We start from the raw sequence: 19,716 nt of genomic DNA on the forward strand, positions 1-19,716 counted from the left end.
AGTCAATTAAAAAAAAAAACTGTAAATATAATCTTTTCACTTAATAGATTATTTTCAATGGCTCTAATCGGACCCATCTCCGGTAGGAGTAGGTTAATATTAAGTTAGTTTGACTGTATAACTAGGGTAAATAACCTCGTTTTTTATTTTTTTATATTAAGGCAATCCATCCTAAGAAGGATGATTTCTGCCAAGAGTAAAATTTATTCAAAGTAATAAAAATCAAAAAACATTTTTTAAAAAAAACTAAAAATTTATCATATTTTTTGAGAGGAAGCTTCCTATATGGTGGATAATTTCAGGATCAAGGATGGAGAGGAGTAATGCTATGTTAATAGGGTAAGGATATTTTTTTAAGGAGGAGTACATATTATGTTTGTCCCTTATTGGACAGCCAAAGAATATATGGTCTGGAGTCTCATGGTCCAAACCACATTCACACCATGGACTTCCTACAATATTAATTTTGAAAAGGTGGCTATTAGTGCAATAGTGGCCGATTCGTAGTCTACTAATGTTTGAGATTAATCTCTTAGACAATTTTTTTGTGTGGAACCAAGGAGAGCTTGGTATGCTCTCTTGGATATCTTTATAGAGAGTTCCCTTACATTTGGAGGTAAACTCCTACTGGGTCTTCCATTGTCGTTTTGCCTCGTTCTGAATTCGAGGGGACATGTCGGAAACACACACACAATACTCAAGAGGACGCGAGCCGTCTATTGCAGCCGCTTTCGCCAGTTCATCTACCATCTCATTACCTTTAATACCAAGATGCGATGGGATCCAGACTATGATTAGCTCTCTACCAGTTCTACTGAATTTCCAACTGTTAAGTCTTATAGAACAGAGTAGCTCATCACTTGCAGATTTAGAAAAAATAACCTCGTTCTAAGACAGTTAAATTATATAAATAATCAAAACAATAGAAAAAAATCAAATTAAAGAACAGTATTCTTAAAAAAAGGTGGTTACATAGTAAAATATTACAAGATTCAATTAACAAAGAAAATAACGATTCAAACAAGAACATGTGTTGGTCATCTAACAGCTATAATTGACCTCTCAGAAAGCAGTCAGTAACTGCTTTAGCTTGTGGCTCTTACATTTCCACGGTTTTGGCATCGTATTATGTAGTTTTTGTCCAATGTAGGAGTATTGTTTATGTGCTTCAGAAGTTCTATTTGTCGGGAAATCAGCTCGCTACTGAAAGTCCAAGCTCATAATGAAAAAGAATTTGTATATTTTAAGTAGCATATTCGGTGTTGTATATGAGATGGTTTTTTTAATCAATTAGGATAATTGAATGACTTTTTTTGTTGGTCAGTGCTATACAAGCTCCTGACGTCACGGCAAGCTGTGAAGATCTATTGTGACGGGTCCCCGCGAATAGTTCTTGCCCTTCTCATGTGGCATGATGGTATAATAGGTAAAAATTTCTATTGAATTCCAGGAATTCTTCCATGGTGGCGATGGTGGAGCAGGACAGCCCTCCTGGTGGCCGCTGGAATCGGAATACTTCTACTCCTCGTGTTGCTTCTCTGCATCATCATACTCTGCGTCTGCAGAAGGAAGAGGAAGGCTTCCAAGTGTAAGTATCACAAGCAGCATTACACAAATTTTAATCAATATTTGAAGCACTGAATTTTGTGATTTCATCACTAATTTCAACATTCAACCACTAAATGAAAATTAGCAATGAGAAATAGTGCTTGGATTTGCGGTGGCTCAACTTTGTAAGGAACGAAGAAATAGGAGAACAGACCCAGCAGACTCCTGTGACAACTGACATAAAGTATACAAGTAATACATTTTCTATGCTGAAACAGGTAGAGGAATTTGTGTATCTAGGAAGTATGTTTACTAGGGATGAAAAGACTGAGAACGATATTGAAAGGAGGGTGAGCGCCGGGAATATGCACTATAATCTACTACTACTACTACTACCATCACGCCATTTCCCGTAGAGGTAGGCAGAGAGAATGGACCGCCACACACGTCTATCCTGGCATACATTCCTAGCTTCTTCCACATTCATACATCTTGGCATACATGCCCTTCGGTTCTGTCTGCTTTTGACATGACCAGACTTAAGATTTTGGTTTATCTGATTATGGCACGTCTTCCTTGGTCGTCCTCGTCTCACGTTACCGTTCATTTTCGCCATATGTACTTGTTTTGCCATTCTCGCGTCGTCCATTCGTTCTACGTGACCAAACCATCTCAGAGACCCTTTCTTAATCTCATCAATTATACCTGACTCAGATTTACACTCTCGCCTGATTTCATCATTCGTAACCCTGTCATACATTGATTTCTCACACATTCACTCAGTTTTCATCCGTCCTCTGCCAGTTTCATGTTTCACTTCCAAACATAAGTGTTGGGACTAAATCTCCGCTGTGCATTGCCAGTTTAGCTTCGATTGACATATACTTATTAGCAATTACTGTGCTTAGTGCTCCGTTCATTTTGTTGCCTGCATTCACTCTCCTTTCAACATCTTTTTCTACTCTTCCATCTCTTGAAAACATACTTCCCAGGCACACAAATTCTTTTGTCAAATAAATATTTTTCTCAGGAGGCAAAACCAGTAGTTCATAATGGAATTCCAGTGCGACCCTAATGCATGTGAACGAATATACGAGGTCTGTTCAGAAAATAACAGGAATTTTTAAATTTCGCGGGTTTAAAGATTTCGTCTGTCAATTTTTTTTTATGTTGGTATACATGCCCCTAAAGTATGCTAAATTGTTCAGCTGTATTCATTGTTAATCTTGTCTGTGGCGGCTAATGGGCAAAAATTTCATTTAACAATGTTTTAAAAAAATGTGTATATTTATATTTTTAGACCCCTGTATTTAGTAGCCTTACGTGTCATGTACAAGGCTAAGGTACTCGGAAAAAATCGTTTTTGTTTGTCTTGGAAATGGGATGTTCGAACACTGATTTTGGTTTATTAACTTTATGAGTCCAATCACCATTGTTGCAAAGTCCAAGAACAATGGCACGTGATAACTTTAACGACGGTGTGGATATCTGTTAAGGATATCACATCTTTTCTGCATTCTGCTTCGATATTATGGCGTTGTAAACTGAAAAATGGGCACTGAAGTAACAGATGTTCGATACTCTGTGAAGAAATATCATCGCATGGACAATAGTCATCATTCCTTCATTTAAACCAATATATGTAACTTCTCATAGCTCCGTGTCCGGTAAAATTTTTGGCTCGTTTCAAAAGTACTTTGGTATATTAAGTCTCTTGTATATTTTCACATGTAAAAATGTATTGTTAAGTGTCCTCGACACGGGTAACCCCAGTGAGGTCACATTATTTTTATGATTAATCATTGTTTATGATGTGAAAATAAATGAATAAATAAATATTGATTTGAACATCGCTGTATCCAACGGGATCTGGCGCCCTGTCACTTACTAAAAAGGGACTCCAATATACACATTTGTAAATAAATAGGAGCATATTATTCCCCCCTCCCTTTTACGCAAGTGTCTGGTTGTTTGTGCCAACTGAACCTATGGTCGGTCGGCTCTGGACTTAGGATACGTTGAAAAATTTAATCATAAATAACATAAAATGTCTTTAATATTTTTGTATTCATTTTTTTCATGATAACACCGTGCATCTCTATCTTGCGCATGCTCTAACAATGAATAATGTGAATCTACCTCCCTCTAACATGCTTACATTCATTTGGACAAACAGACAATAGCCCCGTTCCAGAAGAAAGGTAAGAACACGTGAATAACATAACCTCTAAAAATGTTGCATGGATCCTTACATGTACAATGTTATTTCAAATGTAATTCTCACAATACGGGGTGGAGTGCAGCAGACTGAACAGTTTTGAAGGGCTATAAATAAGAAACTACTATTTAGAGAAAAGCAGTTTACTTTATTCAAATTTGTAGGTAATTCAATTTTTCGCATCATATTTTGAAAATTATATCAACAAGATGGTGGCCATCAGCAGTAATACATTCATGAATTCGATCTCTGAACTTTTCGCTTGACTTTCTGCACATCTTGATGAGTATGGCCGCGATTTCCATAGAGTGGTCATTTTTGGAGTTATCGTAAGTTATTTTCGCGCTAATATTCTGGGGGTCCACCGATCGACTTCTTGTCTCGCCACATGATCCGCCCACCGCTATTTTTGTCTTCCCATTCTTTTTGCGATATCGGTCACCTCAGTACGGCGTCTTATCTCCTCATTCCTTATTCGGTATTTTAAGGAGACACCCAACATTTGTCTTTCCATAAACTGGAGACCCCACGAAAGTAGGGAGACCACAGAGGAGATGGACTTACAAAGTCGTCGAACTCGTGGGCCATGGATGGAAACAGAGTGCCCAAGACAGAAAAGGAAGGAAAAAGAGAGCGCTAGAGCTGTAGATATGTAATTTTCTTGTATTGCATAGAAAAAAAATGTTGCAAGTTTTTGGTTTCACAACAGACTTGTAATGGAGGTATTTGACACTGCTTGCGTTTCTGACCTGAGTACCTACGACCCATTGTTTGGCTGTAAACTATAGCTTGATAATCCTAGAATGTTTATTGTACGCACGAGTCACTCTTAAGCGTTATTACTCTGAGTTTTCAGCCCCACATCAAAAAAATTGTTGACTATTGACACTAATGAACAGTTCTTAAGATATGAATATGAGTCTCGTCGCTATAAAAAAACATTGTTCTTGGAGAGATTTGCTGAAGCATTTCCCGTCAGAGATTTAAGCGGTTCGCGTAGTCAATAACTCTCAATTTTCAACAGACATTAGTTTGTAAGTATGAAAAGACAAATTTTCATGAATCATTTTCCTCAAAGAGCGGCATGACATCCCCAAAGCAACCGCGTGCTTTCGAACAGATCATTTTTGTGTCTGATTAAATGTTGCTCCAACCAACTGCACATTTTTGGGGGTTTTAACTGATCTGAGTGTTTTTTTTTTTTTTTAATTATGGGGGTTGCTTTATTATTTACCTTGCTTATAATGAACAAAGTTCATATTTCAAAAAATGGATTTTTATGCAATTAAATATCTTTAAATTTATCTAAACTATTGGGATCAGGAGGGATATACTAATGTGGACAAATCAGAAACTTCTCAGCATTTGCTCACGTGCGAGAGGAAACCACTTAAAACTCTTTAGGAGAAGCCGGCCTGTTGGCAATAGTCAACAGGCCTTCCGTTTCACTAGAGAGTTCAGCATTTTGTTCCCTACTTTCGTTTATATTACCAATTGCCTGACTATTTTGACCATGTATGATACTACTTCTCGTGTGAGTTCTTTATTACCTATCATCGATGGGATGTCGCATAGATCTTCACACAGGCTTCTGCATCGCGCCTCCAGCTGTTGTCTTTGAAAGCTGAAAAAGGAGCAATGCATCAACAGGTGAGGGACATGATCTGGAAGTTAAATGTCCACATTCTCTTAGGGTACCTCCAGTTTCTTCCAGTTGTCGAATCCAAAATTTGATAGTGTTAGCAGAAGGGACGGAAAAGGCGCGCGACATGCTCAAGTGTCGAAAACAAGCCCTTTGCGTGGTGTTCATTGAACGGTTAATTTCATAAAGCGCACGCACGACGAAAGCTCAATGCACTCCAATCTAAATCATAGTAACAACTAAAAACATGAAGATATTGAAAGTACAATGAAACTACTCGCATTTTTCCCAGCCCGAGCAGTCACCCCTCGAAACTACTCAGTCGGCTCCGCCCCACCCTATGCAAGCATCATTTTCATTTTTTTTACTGAGTTTATGAGGGTATTAGAAGCAAACTTATCTCCATTGAAGGAGTCACTAAGATATTTGCGAAAACTTTGAAAAAAGAATTGTGAGATTTGTAATTATGCCTCACCAACTCAATGGAGAATGCTAAGTTTGCGGTGTCAATTAGTAAATTTAAATCTGTTTTTGCAAGATTTAGAGACGGTTTTGAATTACGCTATTGTTTATGTAGGTAGGTTTTCATGTATCGCTTTTTTTGGCGTCAAAAACTAATTTTCCGTTTTTGGTGGAGATTTCTGAGTTTGCTTTTAATACCATCATCTATTCAAACCTTTGAATTTGGAACGCCAATGAGATACAGTAAATTCAACACAAAATAGCATGCAATTCATTTCCTAATGTTTATCCGTTTTTTATTTTTTATTTATTGAAAAAGATTTTTCGACAAAGTAATTAAAAAGTTGTAAATGTTTTGTGTATACATAGTTAATTATTACGTTTCTACCTCTCTAATAAAGTGAAAAACTCGTGTTTAGAGAGGGAGTTTGTTTTTTTACATTATATTATTTATTTATTTTTCTATTAAATATTAATAGAATCGAGAGTGTTCAAAAAAAAAAATTCCTGAAAAAAATAGAAGACAAATTTCATTTGCATTTTCCAAATTATTTAGCTTCATTAAAATTTTATAACCTCGATTCATTAGCACACAAAAGAGATATGTTTGATCAGATCCTGCTTTACAAAATTGTAAATAATAAATTCGATTCCCCGGAACTCATTAATCGACTTGCTTACCGTGTCCCCTTCAGGCCAACTAGACTCTCTGATATTTTCTATATTCGTAAAATTAAAACTAATCATCGGAAACATTCTACGATCCCTCGTATATGTGAAACATTTAACAAAAAAATTAATAGTCTTGATATATTTAACACTCCATACAATATGTACAGAAGAGAATTAATAGGCTTGATTCATGCTCTTCTTTCATAATTCATTTAATCATTAAATCAAATGCAATTTTCCACTCTTACTTTCCTTCAATCTTCCTTTACCACTCCTTATCAATTTTCTTCTTTTCCTTTCCACTATCTCTAGTATATTTATTATTTATATAGTTTAAACTTAAAGCCGTCGTCGCTTTATTACAGTATTATTTAGTGAATATATATAATTAAATGGCAGGCCCTACTATGCATACATTTTACATAGTTTAAAAAAAATAAAAAAATAATTTAATCTGTACATTTGTTTGTATTCGAAATAAATAAAATAAAAAAATAAAAAATATTTGTATGTATACGTAAATGTATTTTATTTTATTTACATTTAAGCACACATATTACAGCTATTTACGATTTAACAGAATCATGTTGATGATATTGAGAACCGGAATCACCTTTGGTTCCAACTGGTTAGAATTAACAAAGTTCTACTGTATCTCACTAGGCAAGACCCATATGTTTTGTGATTTATATCCTTCAGATGCTTCAAAATTTGAGAATCTAAAAGATTGTATTAATATTAATAAAAATAAATAATTAATATATTTTTACTATTGAAATCTATTGCTTCATGTTTGTCTACCACGCACAAGGTTCTTTGGGTTCGATTCCTGACAAGTAGGCATAAAATATATCGATTTAATTGTGTTTTTTCACTAGCACACTTGAAGCATAAGACACCATCTTGCTTGTAACTGACTGAAAGACAGAGTAAATCAAAATATGCCTAATATATTGCAACGGAGATGGGACACATTTTAGAGAAGTAAATATAGAAGTCAAGACATTTTCAGGGCTTATGACCTGTCATTGGCTGGTTTTAGTGGCCACATTGCATAACTGTGTAACATTGCCTATACTTCCACATTTCATCCTTTAAAATGTATCGCTAATTACGGCCTTTTCTCATTATTATTGTTTTATTAATTATTTTGTGTTTTGTTGTTTTTTTTCATGTTTATTTCCCTCGCTTGCGCTTTTGTTTGGCATGATTGTGCAATTAGTACCGCTTACGAAGCCCAAAACGAATCATCCATAGTTCAAGCGATCGTATCCCAGAGCATTCCTGGGATATCTCCCAGAATCTGCATGCCGACGACGCCGGTGTACAACGAAAAGTCGAGGTTGGTTCCGATGCAGGGACAGTTCATCATACCGCAAGGGAAAAACACGGGGAATTTGAACCCGCTAGCTAATTCCGCTCACTCTGGAAGGCTTCAAGCTGATTTGAGCCAGCTAGAAGCAAGTTACCAAGCTGGCCTTCAAGCTAAACAAAATGCCAGATCAAACAAAAGTTTAAATCTCATAACAGACACCATTAGTATATGTAATGAAATAAAACAAAAGGCGAGCGTTGGCTCAAAAGATATCAATTCCTTTATACAAAGCGAAAACAACAACGATGTTTCAGCCAACGATAACGAAGTTTTAAAGACAAAAGATGAAGACACGAAAACAATTGGTAGAAATGTGGGGAAAACGGGAAATAAGTGGCCATTGAAACCTGGAGTTTTAGTCCATGTCAATTCAAATCATTCTCTGAGTCCTAAAAAACTCGGCCGAAATACTTCTAAATCTAACAAAAACAAATTAGAAGCAGATTCTGAAGAAATAAGCGCTGTAGATGAAAATAACGCTCAAAAAGATTTCGGTAAAATTGGAATTTTAGAGCGCGAAACGGACTCGATTGTCGTCGAAGCGGAACATAAAGACGCAAATCAACCCATCAAATTCGACAAGGAAAAATGTAGGAATCTGATGAAGCCCGAACGGACAAAGAGGAAAAAATCTAAAATATTCAAATTGTTTAGCCGAATGGATATTCTCAGGACTGGGAGGAATTTAAAAAGTGACGAAGATGAGTGTATCAGCGACAGTGACGGAGCTAGGGACAGCTGCAGAAAAGTGAAGAGAACTAAGTCTAATAAAAGGGCATTAAGTCTCGTGGGATTTTCCCTTAAAGACGGTAGAGTTGATAAAAAAAGCGGAGCTAGGAATAAGCTACGATCAATTTTTCAAACTAATCCACCTGTGATTGTCCCATCGGAAGGAGGTAATAAATTAATACTAACATTTTTTTATGTAATACTGTTTATTATTGAGGAATTTCCACCAAAACCTTATACCAAGAACTTTCACAAACCAACAATATTGATTTTAAACATAAATATATTGTCACAAATTTCAACTGAGCGAAAGTAGCTTGGATTATTGAGCGATTTAAGTCTCCGGGGATAATTGCATTTATACCAATAATGTTTTTTATTTCATGCTTGAATTTGGAGTATTTTGATATGCCCCGATCATTTTTTGGCAGACTGTTAAAGGATTTAGGTCCAAGATATAAGTGGCAACATTGATCATATGATGTTTTCATTCTCGGACCGGCGTCAATTCTTTAATGACTTCCTGGGTTCCTATGTTTCGAGTTTTGGTTTTGGCATTTTGTTTGTACCAATATCATAGTAAAAACCCGATTAAATATTTGGAGAACATCCACAAAAGCCTCTGTTCGGAACACATATTGAACTGGTGACAATTGGCATCTTTAACGTTGTCTTAAGGATTGTTTGTTTAGCTTCTTTTGGAGGATCAAGTGGGGGTTTTAAATGCTGATCTCCAACTTATGATCCCATACTCGATTAAACTTTGACATAGCGCAAAGTATACTGTTCTTAAGCTTTGTATATTTAGTACGTTTCTCAAATTGTAGAATTAAGTTTGATCTAAAATATTAAGGTTTAGATTTTTTGAATCCCTGTTTTCATTTTTTCCTGCTACTTATTCGTCAAAATCTGAATAATGTAAGAGAACGTTGGAGGAAAATTATCATTTTTTGTTGCTTTGCATGGCTTCGTTACGCTGTTTTGTTTGTCATTTGTTTATGTTGTGTTTACCTGTTTAATTTTAGTTGTAACCTTTAGAAGACCCCCTAAAACAGTTGATACTCGAACTGACAATGCGAGTGAAACTCTTAACCAAGCGTCAAGTACTAACTCGGGCTTAGACAACTCGAACCAGTCGAGAAGTAGTTCTAACTCAAGGAAGCGAAAAAAACCAGGAGACGGTAAGGATTCAGATTTGATGCAAAACTTAACTAAAAAACCAATACATGGTATTATTATTTTACTAATATTAGATGTCGACGCAAATATTTTGCTGCTTAAATTCAAAAGGTCCACAAATCGAAAACCCCTTTTCCCAAAAACCCAAAAAAACAAATGTACTCGTACTTATTATGGGCCAAAAAAATATTAAAAAATTTATCATTTTAAATTCCCGCGTAAACGGTTCATTGCATTGACCACACCCCCAATACGTCACGATTCGGTTAAATGTTTTTTTTAATGATTTTTCTAAATTTATTATAATTTTTTCATTGCATTTTACATTACGTATACAGTTACAAATACAAAAAAAATATTACATAATATAAACACTAAAAAAATAAGCTTACAAAGCTACGGCCTGTGTGTGGGTATACATTTTATTTAAAATTGAAATAAAGTCTACTGGACGAATACGATAGATATAAAAAAAAGTTTTGAAAAAGTGCTAATAATAGAACACATTTTTTTGTCACTAAAAATGAGAAAATTTCAATAAAAGTATATTCTATTTATTAAAAAAGAAGCTATTTAAGTCTGTTTTTTTATCCATGATTTCACCAAAAATTTAAATTGAAACAAATTCAAATAATGAATTTCTATCATATTGTCTCAATGAAATGCATTAAACAATTTTGGACTTGTGATAATTTTGAACTTTGTGACTTTTAAATTAAAAATAACACCGTCTTGAATCTTGACGTCCTAATTCGTGATTCGGCCTCTGTGGCGTAATGGTCAAGACGCTAGACGGTGATTCCCGGTGAGAACACAAAAATTAGATTGTGCATTTTACCAAGCCCGGGTGTTCCGTAATGTAATTCACCACTGTAATTGGGCGTCATGTCGCGTTTTTGTAGCGACATATTTTCCAAGAATTTAATTTTAAAAGTTATGTAAAAAAAATCCATATTGATTTTGAAAATATAATTAATTTTTCTAAATTCATTTCACATATTTTTATCGGATTTCGTAGTTTGTGGTATTTCTCTATTGAACAACGTAAAATACCCTGACACTGTGGTGATATAAATCGTGTTATATGTATCCTTTTGGTGGCAGGGTATTACCAGCCTCAAGTGATCTAGGACTCGCACTGGTACATATGTAATGATGATGTAAGTGATCACTTTAATCCGTCATTGTCTGGTAATAACCTCTGTGAGTGCCTTGACTATAATATTCCCTAGTAACTTAATTTAAATTCTCTTTCAAATTTACCTTATACCTCACATTGTTTGATGTTTTCATAAAGCTCCTGTGAATGGTGCTGGGGACAATGAAGCAGCTGGCATAGACAATCCGGGAGTGTATGAAAATCTTCCCTTCCACGGATTACAACAAGCACCTAATAAGGTTTGATTTTCTCTTGATTTGATTCTCTTGATTGATTTTCTCAGAGGAGGAATTTGTCCTCAGAGCTATTCATCTTTTTTTTCTTTTCACAATGGCGCCTAACCATGCTGAAATGTATGGTGAGCGACTCAGAGAAGAAATTTGTCATCTGAGCTACTCACCTTCTTTTCTTGTTATAATGGCGCCCAACGAAGCGGAAAAGCTAGAGAGTTTTACCTCTCAGTAATTTGTCTCACTCGGGCCCATATTTTATAAGAAAGTTAACAGAGATATCTTCAATTGTCTATGAAGTAAAATTGAGTTTTCTGTATGAAAAATTGAAGCTTTATATAAAGGATATTTTGGACATCATCAATTATAGATTTTCGACGATAATACTTCAAATTATCATACAAGCATACATGTTTTCGTATAGAAAATTCAGTTTTACTTGTTAACAATTGAAAATAACTCTGTTAACTTTCCACTGTATTCTGAATCCAGGCAGAGATTGCCTAGTTTTAAAAAAGGCCTATTAGATTTTTATTTAAAACCGCTTAAATAATATGCAGAGTTTGGCGGCAGCTGAAGCATTTATTTAATTAATTGATTCACTTTGTAACACATGTTATTTCATGTATAATGCACACAAGCATTCAAAGCTACTTATTTTCTTATTCATTTTACTAATTTAGTAGAGATATTTGTGTTTTATTTTATTGTTTATATGATAGTTGTTTAGTTACTTTGTGTTGTACCACATCTAATTTATTGTTTTTTTTCTTTTTTCACGCTCTGCATGTCTTTGATGCTGTTTTTGTGTGTTGTTGCACTAATATAACAAAAATGGATTCTAAAACTTACGCTGGACTAAATATACGGATGAATCGTGATGGATTAGCCGGTGCAAGTGATACAGCCGCGAGTCGTACGCGCGATTGCTATGCAAAAATCTGCCAAAACCCCCGAAGATATGTTGGAAAAACAATTGGAATGCAATCCTTCCTTCACTCCGAGAATCATATCTTGTCCTCCCTACTCGCACAACTCCACCCTTCTAACCTTTTCCAACTTCTCAAAATCAAACACTTCTGTCAACACTCTCGTACCGTCTGTTTCCACCCAGACTCTCACACAGAGCCACATCGATTCTCAATACTTTCAAGGCCTCGATGTCAAGTCTTCCTTGCAATTTATACCGCAGTGCGCCAATTCAACAATGTACAATAGCCAGCTCAATAAAATCGGTGAAGGGAATGGAGATACGTCCGAAGAGGATTCGGATCAAAAGTTTAACTCTCTCAACGTTAAAAAAGACCAAAGAAACGAACAACAGTTTAGCTCTATGAAAATGGTTAGAAAACGGAAATTAGACCGGTTTTACCCTGATTCAAATAACGCGCAAAACATTGACTATGTTCTTATAAGTAAAAATGATAAAATCTACAAAGATATCGTGCGTAAAGATAGTGTAATCTACGCCAACTTTCCAAACCTCTTTTACACCTCTGTTTCGTCCCCGGAAATCGGTTCAGCGAGAAATAATTTTACGATTGATACTATGAATGCTTCCTTCCAAAATTTGACGGATTCGATTCAAATCTACGAAAACAGTCCGTTGGATAGTTCCAAAAGGAATCGTTCGGCTAGAAGCGACAGCAAAACTCCGACTCCAGCACCCAGGACACATAAATCCCCGGATATATTAGAAAAACCGACGAGAAAGTCTCCGAGAGAACACGTTTACGCTAATCTTTCATCGCAAATCGGTCTTCTGCATGCGCAGACGTTGGGTATACCTGTCAAGAGGAACAACAGTAATGTCGAAGCAGCTCATAGTTTCAAAAGTTCCTCAGATGTTACTGACGGGCGATTTAAAACTGACTTCCTACCAATCGAAGACACTCCGAAAACAATTCCAAGAAAAATAAAGACTGATAAAGATAGTAAGATAGAATTTAGTTGTGTTGAAAAACCAACACATCCTCAGTTTATTTCGCTAACATTCCCAAAGAGGACAACAAAGAGTGGTATTTTGTTAGACGCCGTAGACGAAACTCACGTTGAAGTTAAAAAGACTGAATCATTTAAAGAAGGAAAGTTAAAAAGTAGTAAAATGTCGCGACATCATTCATTTAATGTCACGAGTCAAGCGAAAGAAACCAATAAAGAGATCAAGACTGTTTTCCAATACGAGCTACAAAAGATGCATAAAATGGAAAAGAAGGTTGTGTCTAAAGTTTCTCCCAGTATTGTAGACACAACGCCGAAAATCAAAACTTTTACCGAATCTAAAAAGGACGATCATAAACCTTTCAAGTTCGGGCCAACAGTTCAAAGTGTCAAACACCAAAGTCAAACTAACAGAGCCTCGAAACCATTAGACACGCCTGTCAAAAAGATGGATTTGAAATTTGGTTCCGATCCTCAGAAAATGTTCGAAACTCTTGATAAAAAAACAGAATTAAAAATGAAAAGTAACTCGCATACTAAACGGTTCTTAGAGCGATTGGATGCAAGTGATGAACTTAAAACTGTCGGTAAAGCTGTACCGAAGCCTCAGATGGCAATCAAACCAGACAAAACGCCTTTGCAAATTCCCAATTTGCTGCCGAAGCCCGTTCCAAAGAACTCGGCAAATGTTCCCATTAGAAGAAGTCACAGTAGCTTAAGTTCAAAAAGAGTTTCGCAGTACAGGCAACAATTTAGCCAAAGTAGCGAAACGAATGAATCTTTGATTCAAGCAAAGATACGAGAGCTAAATTTCAGACAGGTATTTGTTTGATAAATATAATAAACTTTTTAAAAATCTGGTAGTTTTGTCAATGTCATGTTGAATCACTGTGATATTTTTTTTATAAATCGCACAAAATCACTCTCCTATTTGTAAATAAGCCTCGGTTAAAATTGTAAATATTTTCAGAAAACTAACACGCTAGGATACCGGCGCGATTCGAACCTCAACCTTAACAAAACCCACCCAAGTTCGACTCGGGCGACATTTCAACCGTTGCAAAAGCACCACAGTTTTTGCTACTTCCAACCGATACACTCCGCCGATGAGATAGAACAAAAAACGTTGCAAGGCAATATTATGATTGAAAGTAATGACGCCGACATAGGACCCTTAATTTATAGGCCGCGCAAGAGCACTTCGGAAGCAATTAGCAATAGATTGAATCACGAATTCGAAGTCAGCGAATCGAAGAGGAAGAATTCGTTCCAAGATGCGGACCCAGCGCATCGCGAAAATATGAATCGGCTCCACGACTTGTTAACGCGAGATTCACCAAACAATAAGAATAACCAACTGCCTAAAAAGCAACCGTCGCAAACTTATACTCTGGCGTCTCTAAGCAAGCATAAATATACTCCTAAAACAGATGAAGCGACGCCGGAGCCAGTGGCGCAGAAGCGATTGGTCTACGCAGAATTGGATCTTGAAGACCACAATAAAAAATATAATGAAAAGGTGTTCACAAATAGACAGTTGTTTTCAAAGGACCCTAACAGACTAACAAATGCAGATAGGCAAAGGACTCCGTATGCCACGCTTAAATTTGACGATGTGGACATATGAAGGTAAGTAATGCCGTGTTCTAACTCTTTCAAAGAAAATGCAATTCGGTTGTCTCAAATTTTATACCAAACATTAGATATAAAAAAATGTTTTTTTTTTAAAGCCAATCAACAGGCTTAAGAGGGCCCTAATAGATTGGCATTAATGAGTAATACTAAATCTAAACATTCTTAAAATCTACTTAAATTAACAAAGTGTATAATGAACAAAAGGTATGTATATAGCATAATCTAGGCGGAAATGGCAAGTGTGACATCGCGAGTCAGGAGAGACAACACTGCTTGCTTCTTATTTCTTATTCTCATTTGCCTGCCCTTTCTGTAGGAACACATCGACAGTACCGTTTAGTGAGATTTCGTGCACTGTTCTAAGGATCCTTGGCAGAGAGGAAAAGAATCCGATGTTAGTTTTATAATTTCCCACAGCAAAGACAGGATTGGTACGCAAGTTACGGCGAGGTACATTAAGGTTTACCTGAGCAAGGATATCATGATTCTTACACGTGGTACTTCATGTGCATGAAGGTAAGGTGAGCAGCTTTTCGCTACAGTTGCCACGCCAGGGGTGGTATTTTGAATCTCCTCCACACCCTAGAGAGTGATTACTACTACTACTCCTACTACTATCACGCAATTTCCCCGTAGGGGTAAGCAGAGAGAATGGACAGCCACACACAGTCTATCTTATTCTAATTCTTAGAGGTGGGGATTAGTGCTATTCAAACTCCTGACGTCACAGCGACCTGTGAATATCTATTGTGACGGGTCCTATAAAGAGCCTGGCTGCTGTGTGGAAGGCGAGAGTTTACGTTTTGCTAAATCTCCCCCTCCAAGCCCAGATCCGTAAAGTATCGGGCTATTAAGGAGCGAGCTCTTTAACATCGTCAGGTTTAGCCAGTGGTCCCCCGAGGATGAGGCTCATTTAATGATGTAAAGCATCACATTCACATATAATGTGTACAGATGTTTACACATCTATCCTGGCACACATTTCTAGCTTCTTCCACATTCATACATATTGTCTTACATGGCCTTCGGTTCTGCTTGCTTTTGACATGACCAGACTTAAGATTTCGGTTTATCTGATCATGCCATGTCTTCCTTGGTCTATCCAATACAAAAAATTGAAAATTAAATTACAAAAAATTACTATGGCGACTGCTTTTCTTGACATTTAGCTTGCTGACCGCCGGCTTAATGCAATAAATAGCGTGATAAATAATTCCCGAGTAAATAAAAATATAAGTTTTGAAATATTTTCCATATTTGCACCGATGAAATTCAAATATGTGATTGTGCAGCAGGATTATACGTCGCGAAATGTAAATATTTTGACATTTAATATTAGGTGTTCACGGATGTTGCACTGTGATCGCGAATACGATAAACAACCGTGGTGAGAAATTGTTATCACGTCGCTTATTGGCACGTCAATAGTTATTTATGATTGAGCTACTGGATTTTTTATGGACTAAAAGTTTTGAAATAACCAAATTGCATTTTGAAAATAACTTGCTTTTTTGTGTTTAGTTTTATTTTTATTGTTGATGTTTTTTGTTCCTAGCTTTAGCATGCGATGATAAAATAAAATATTTTTACTATGCCCGAAATCAGAGACTAAAGTCAATTTAAGGAACGTACATTCTAATATCTTATGCAGAGAATAACTTGAAGGAATGTAAAATGTAAGTTCGTCACCTTGAGATTAGTCTCCGAATATATAATAAAATATTTTTCCTTAGTAGATTGAGAAATAAATTAAATAAAGATACTGCAGAACTAATTTACAAAACAATCATTCTTCCATATATAGATTACTGCTCAACAATATTATTTTTAGCAAACGAAGGAAATTTAAATAAACTAGAAATTTTACAAAATAAAGCGATGAGAATAGTTCTTAAGAAAAATAAATATAGCAATGTAAAAAAATGAGAGATGAACTAAAATGGTTATCCGTAAGAAGGAGACTTAAATTTAATATGTTGATATTTATACATAAATTTTTTCACGATAAATTACCAAAATATTTTAAGGATAAAGTTGTCTTAAACAAAAATTGTCATGAATATGCTACTAGACAAAAGGATAAAATAAGACTACCATTATTGAAAAGAACTGAGTCGCAAAATTGTTTGATGTATAAGGGTTTAAAAATGTATGATGAGATGCCTGAATGTATGAAGAATGAAAAGTGTCTGAAAGAATTTAAAAATAAATGTATAAGTTACTGTAAGGAAATGTAAATATATATAGATGATGTAAATGTACATAATAGTTTATATTAGTTTTAATATAAGCTAACTTAAGAAATAAATAAAAAAAAATAAAAAAATAATGCCAGTTTTTTTGGGTTACTATGTAGTAACAAGTTGATATAATGATAGACGAACTTTAGACTCTTGAGCTGTCAGTTTTCAGTGGGGATTTAAATTTTTTCCAACCAACAAGTCGGTATATTGATAAGAGTCTAACTCCAGACTCTTGACTTGTCAAAAATACGAGAATGGTGGCAATAAATGTTCGCAAAACATAATAACTCATTAAAATATGTAGCGTTATTTTTCATTTTTATTATTTTTTTATTTAAAAATTTATTTATAAACCCTTAGAGTCTTTTGTTTAGTTTTTTCTGGTAGTTTATTGTATAATTTCAGTCCCCGGTTCATTAGTCTCGATTGTCCTTGTCTTGTTTTAGAAAGTTGTATATGGTATTTGTCTGATATTCTCGTATTATGTCCACGTTGACTACAATTTTTTACAAGTTTTAGTTCTTCGTCTACAATTACATTAGTGGCTAATTTATGGATACATTTTAATGATTCTAGTTGAAAGAGTTCAGTTATATTGAATTGCTTAGTTTGTTTAAAAAGTTCTCTAGTTGCAGTTAGATAGGGAAGGTCATATACTAACTTTCATATTTTATTTTGTTGTCTTTGTAGTCTGTTTATGTCATTTTGATATCCTGCTCCCCATAGTAGTTGCGTATAACATATTTTAGTTTTAACATAGACTTCATACATTAGATTTTTTCCGTTTTTGGAACAACGTTTTTGATTTTTTTTAAAAGACTCGATAATGTCGCCACTTTGCTAATTAAATTGTTGATATGAATTGTCATGTCAATTGTCTGTCCATTGTTAGTCCTAAGTATTTAACATGTTCAATTTCAGTATATCAACTCATTAGTTAACCCGAAAAAAATTTGCTCATAAAAATAATTTTATTAATTTACATTCGTATAATTTTAAATTCTCTATCTTTACATCTGTTTTGTATAAATACCATAGTGTTAAGAATAGTCCAGAAACCGCATACGCACATCAAACAAAAGGCGACTCAACTACCCATAAATGAGAAGGTTTACGTTTTGAGCCATTAGTTTCTTTGTAGACGTCGCTCAGTACGCAACTCCTGATTTGAATTCCACTATGCCGTGTTGTGTCCTTTTAAAATGTAGAAATACTGCTAGGATCTTAAAGAAACAGGATGGTATCACATTTCATGGGTAATTAGCAAACGAATGTTTAAGTAGCAAATGCATTACTTAAAAATTGAATTATTTTTCAATCTGTCAGATTGTCGAAGAAACAAAATGGACCTTTCGTTAGTGATGTCAGGGTAGTAATTTTTTTTACCCTATTTCGCTCATCTAATGAAAATTGGACCTCGGATTAAACAACTCTGTAGTGGACATTTTACCGACATTATCTTTAAAACATAAAATATTATTTAACATGATATAAAAATATCCGTTTTATGTCAAATAAAATTTGTTTTATATTTTAAGTTTAAAGTTCATTAATTCAATTACTCTTATTAAATGACCCTACTCTGTTGTGTCAATCAATATTTCCGCGTGCACAATAAAATTTTAGAGAATTCAATAGATTGATTTTTTTTACCTTACATTTGTGTTATGATTATTTTTTTCCCATCGTGAAACATTACGCGGTGACATCACGGATGCGCGCGGCGAAAGTGAGGCATAGTGGGGGAATTATTAGACACAGTCCGATGTATTCAAATGTGATTCTATGCTCCTTCTGGACTATTCTTAGTTCTATGCTTGAATGTAATTTGAGACAAAACTTCCGCGGCACATAATATTACATGTGGTATCATTGCTACTCAGCCAGAACTGGCAGTGTCCTTCCAAAGTTTTTTCTTGTGAACGTATAATGAGGAATTCCACTGTTTCCTATTTTTTTTCTATTAGCGTACTATTTAACTAAGCAAAAATAAATATATATTTTTTTTTGTGAGTTATTTGCAAAGATATGATTTTTTAAAGTTACTTTTATCAAATACCGCGCCAAATGACTGTAATCAGTGTGTCACTTTTTTGTAGTGACGTCATGAAACGGTTGGCGTTCTTACTTTTACTGACCTGACAAGAATCTATGGAATGTACTTCATTTAGTTGATCGTAATTTGCTCATTTCTATGTTATGGTTGTTTTTACGAAAGTTTCGATTTAGAAAAACCTAGAAAGTTGACATAATCTCTGGTTGAAATGTCAAATTAAACAAATTATACTCTTTTTTTTTTCTATTGTCAAAACGTTGCGGGGGCTTAAAGCGGGAACCGGAAATACTACACGTAGATATAAAGAGTGACGTCATTATTTACGATTTAAAAATGAATACTATTTTTAACATTTTTTATTTATTTTTGCGTGCGTTTTTGAGATATTTCATACTACTCCAAAATTTTTAAATATTCACGTGTACACGAAAACATTTTTAGAATTTAATTCCGGGTTGGGCTGGAATTCTTAATTGCTGTCAATAGATAATTTAGACAAAGTAATTAGTATTTATTGAGAAATCGGCATAGATTTTAATTCAAATATATTTCTGAATTACATATGCCTCAAAACTCTATTATTAGCAAAAAAAAACTGTAGTGATCAAAATGCACCTGTCCGTAAAC

General features: G+C 35.0%; 2 protein-coding genes across 3 annotated transcripts in view; both read left to right on the forward strand.

Moving 5' to 3' along the window:
- Nucleotides 1-19,716, forward strand: part of LOC148273870 (neural cell adhesion molecule 2-like) — a 38,087-nt gene that overhangs the window by 16,728 nt on the left and 1,643 nt on the right. Inside the window, exons 12-15 of one of the 2 annotated variants that reach the window (XM_088238029.1) lie at nucleotides 1,451-1,588; nucleotides 11,123-11,223; nucleotides 12,104-13,975; nucleotides 14,126-14,784. In XM_088238029.1, coding sequence (XP_088094155.1) covers nucleotides 1,451-1,588; nucleotides 11,123-11,223; nucleotides 12,104-13,975; nucleotides 14,126-14,782 — 2,768 coding nt within the window. In that variant the 3' untranslated portion in view covers nucleotides 14,783-14,784. The remainder of the gene's footprint in view (nucleotides 1-1,450; nucleotides 1,589-11,122; nucleotides 11,224-12,103; nucleotides 13,976-14,125; nucleotides 14,785-19,716) is intronic. The other variant, XM_088238030.1, reaches the window with a different exon arrangement.
- LOC148273871 (uncharacterized) lies at nucleotides 3,731-10,955 on the forward strand. Its single transcript, XM_088238023.1, has 4 exons — nucleotides 3,731-3,749; nucleotides 7,765-8,813; nucleotides 9,672-9,827; nucleotides 10,930-10,955. Exons 2-4 carry the CDS (start codon nucleotides 7,850-7,852, stop codon nucleotides 10,953-10,955), a joined length of 1,146 nt encoding a protein of 381 aa, XP_088094149.1. The 5' UTR covers nucleotides 3,731-3,749; nucleotides 7,765-7,849.

Source organism: Micrasema longulum, unplaced genomic scaffold, assembly GCF_059751315.1.
Source record: "Micrasema longulum isolate JH-2025_06_02 unplaced genomic scaffold, ASM5975131v1 h1tg001820l, whole genome shotgun sequence".
NCBI classification, from domain to species: Eukaryota; Metazoa; Arthropoda; class Insecta; order Trichoptera; family Brachycentridae; genus Micrasema; species Micrasema longulum.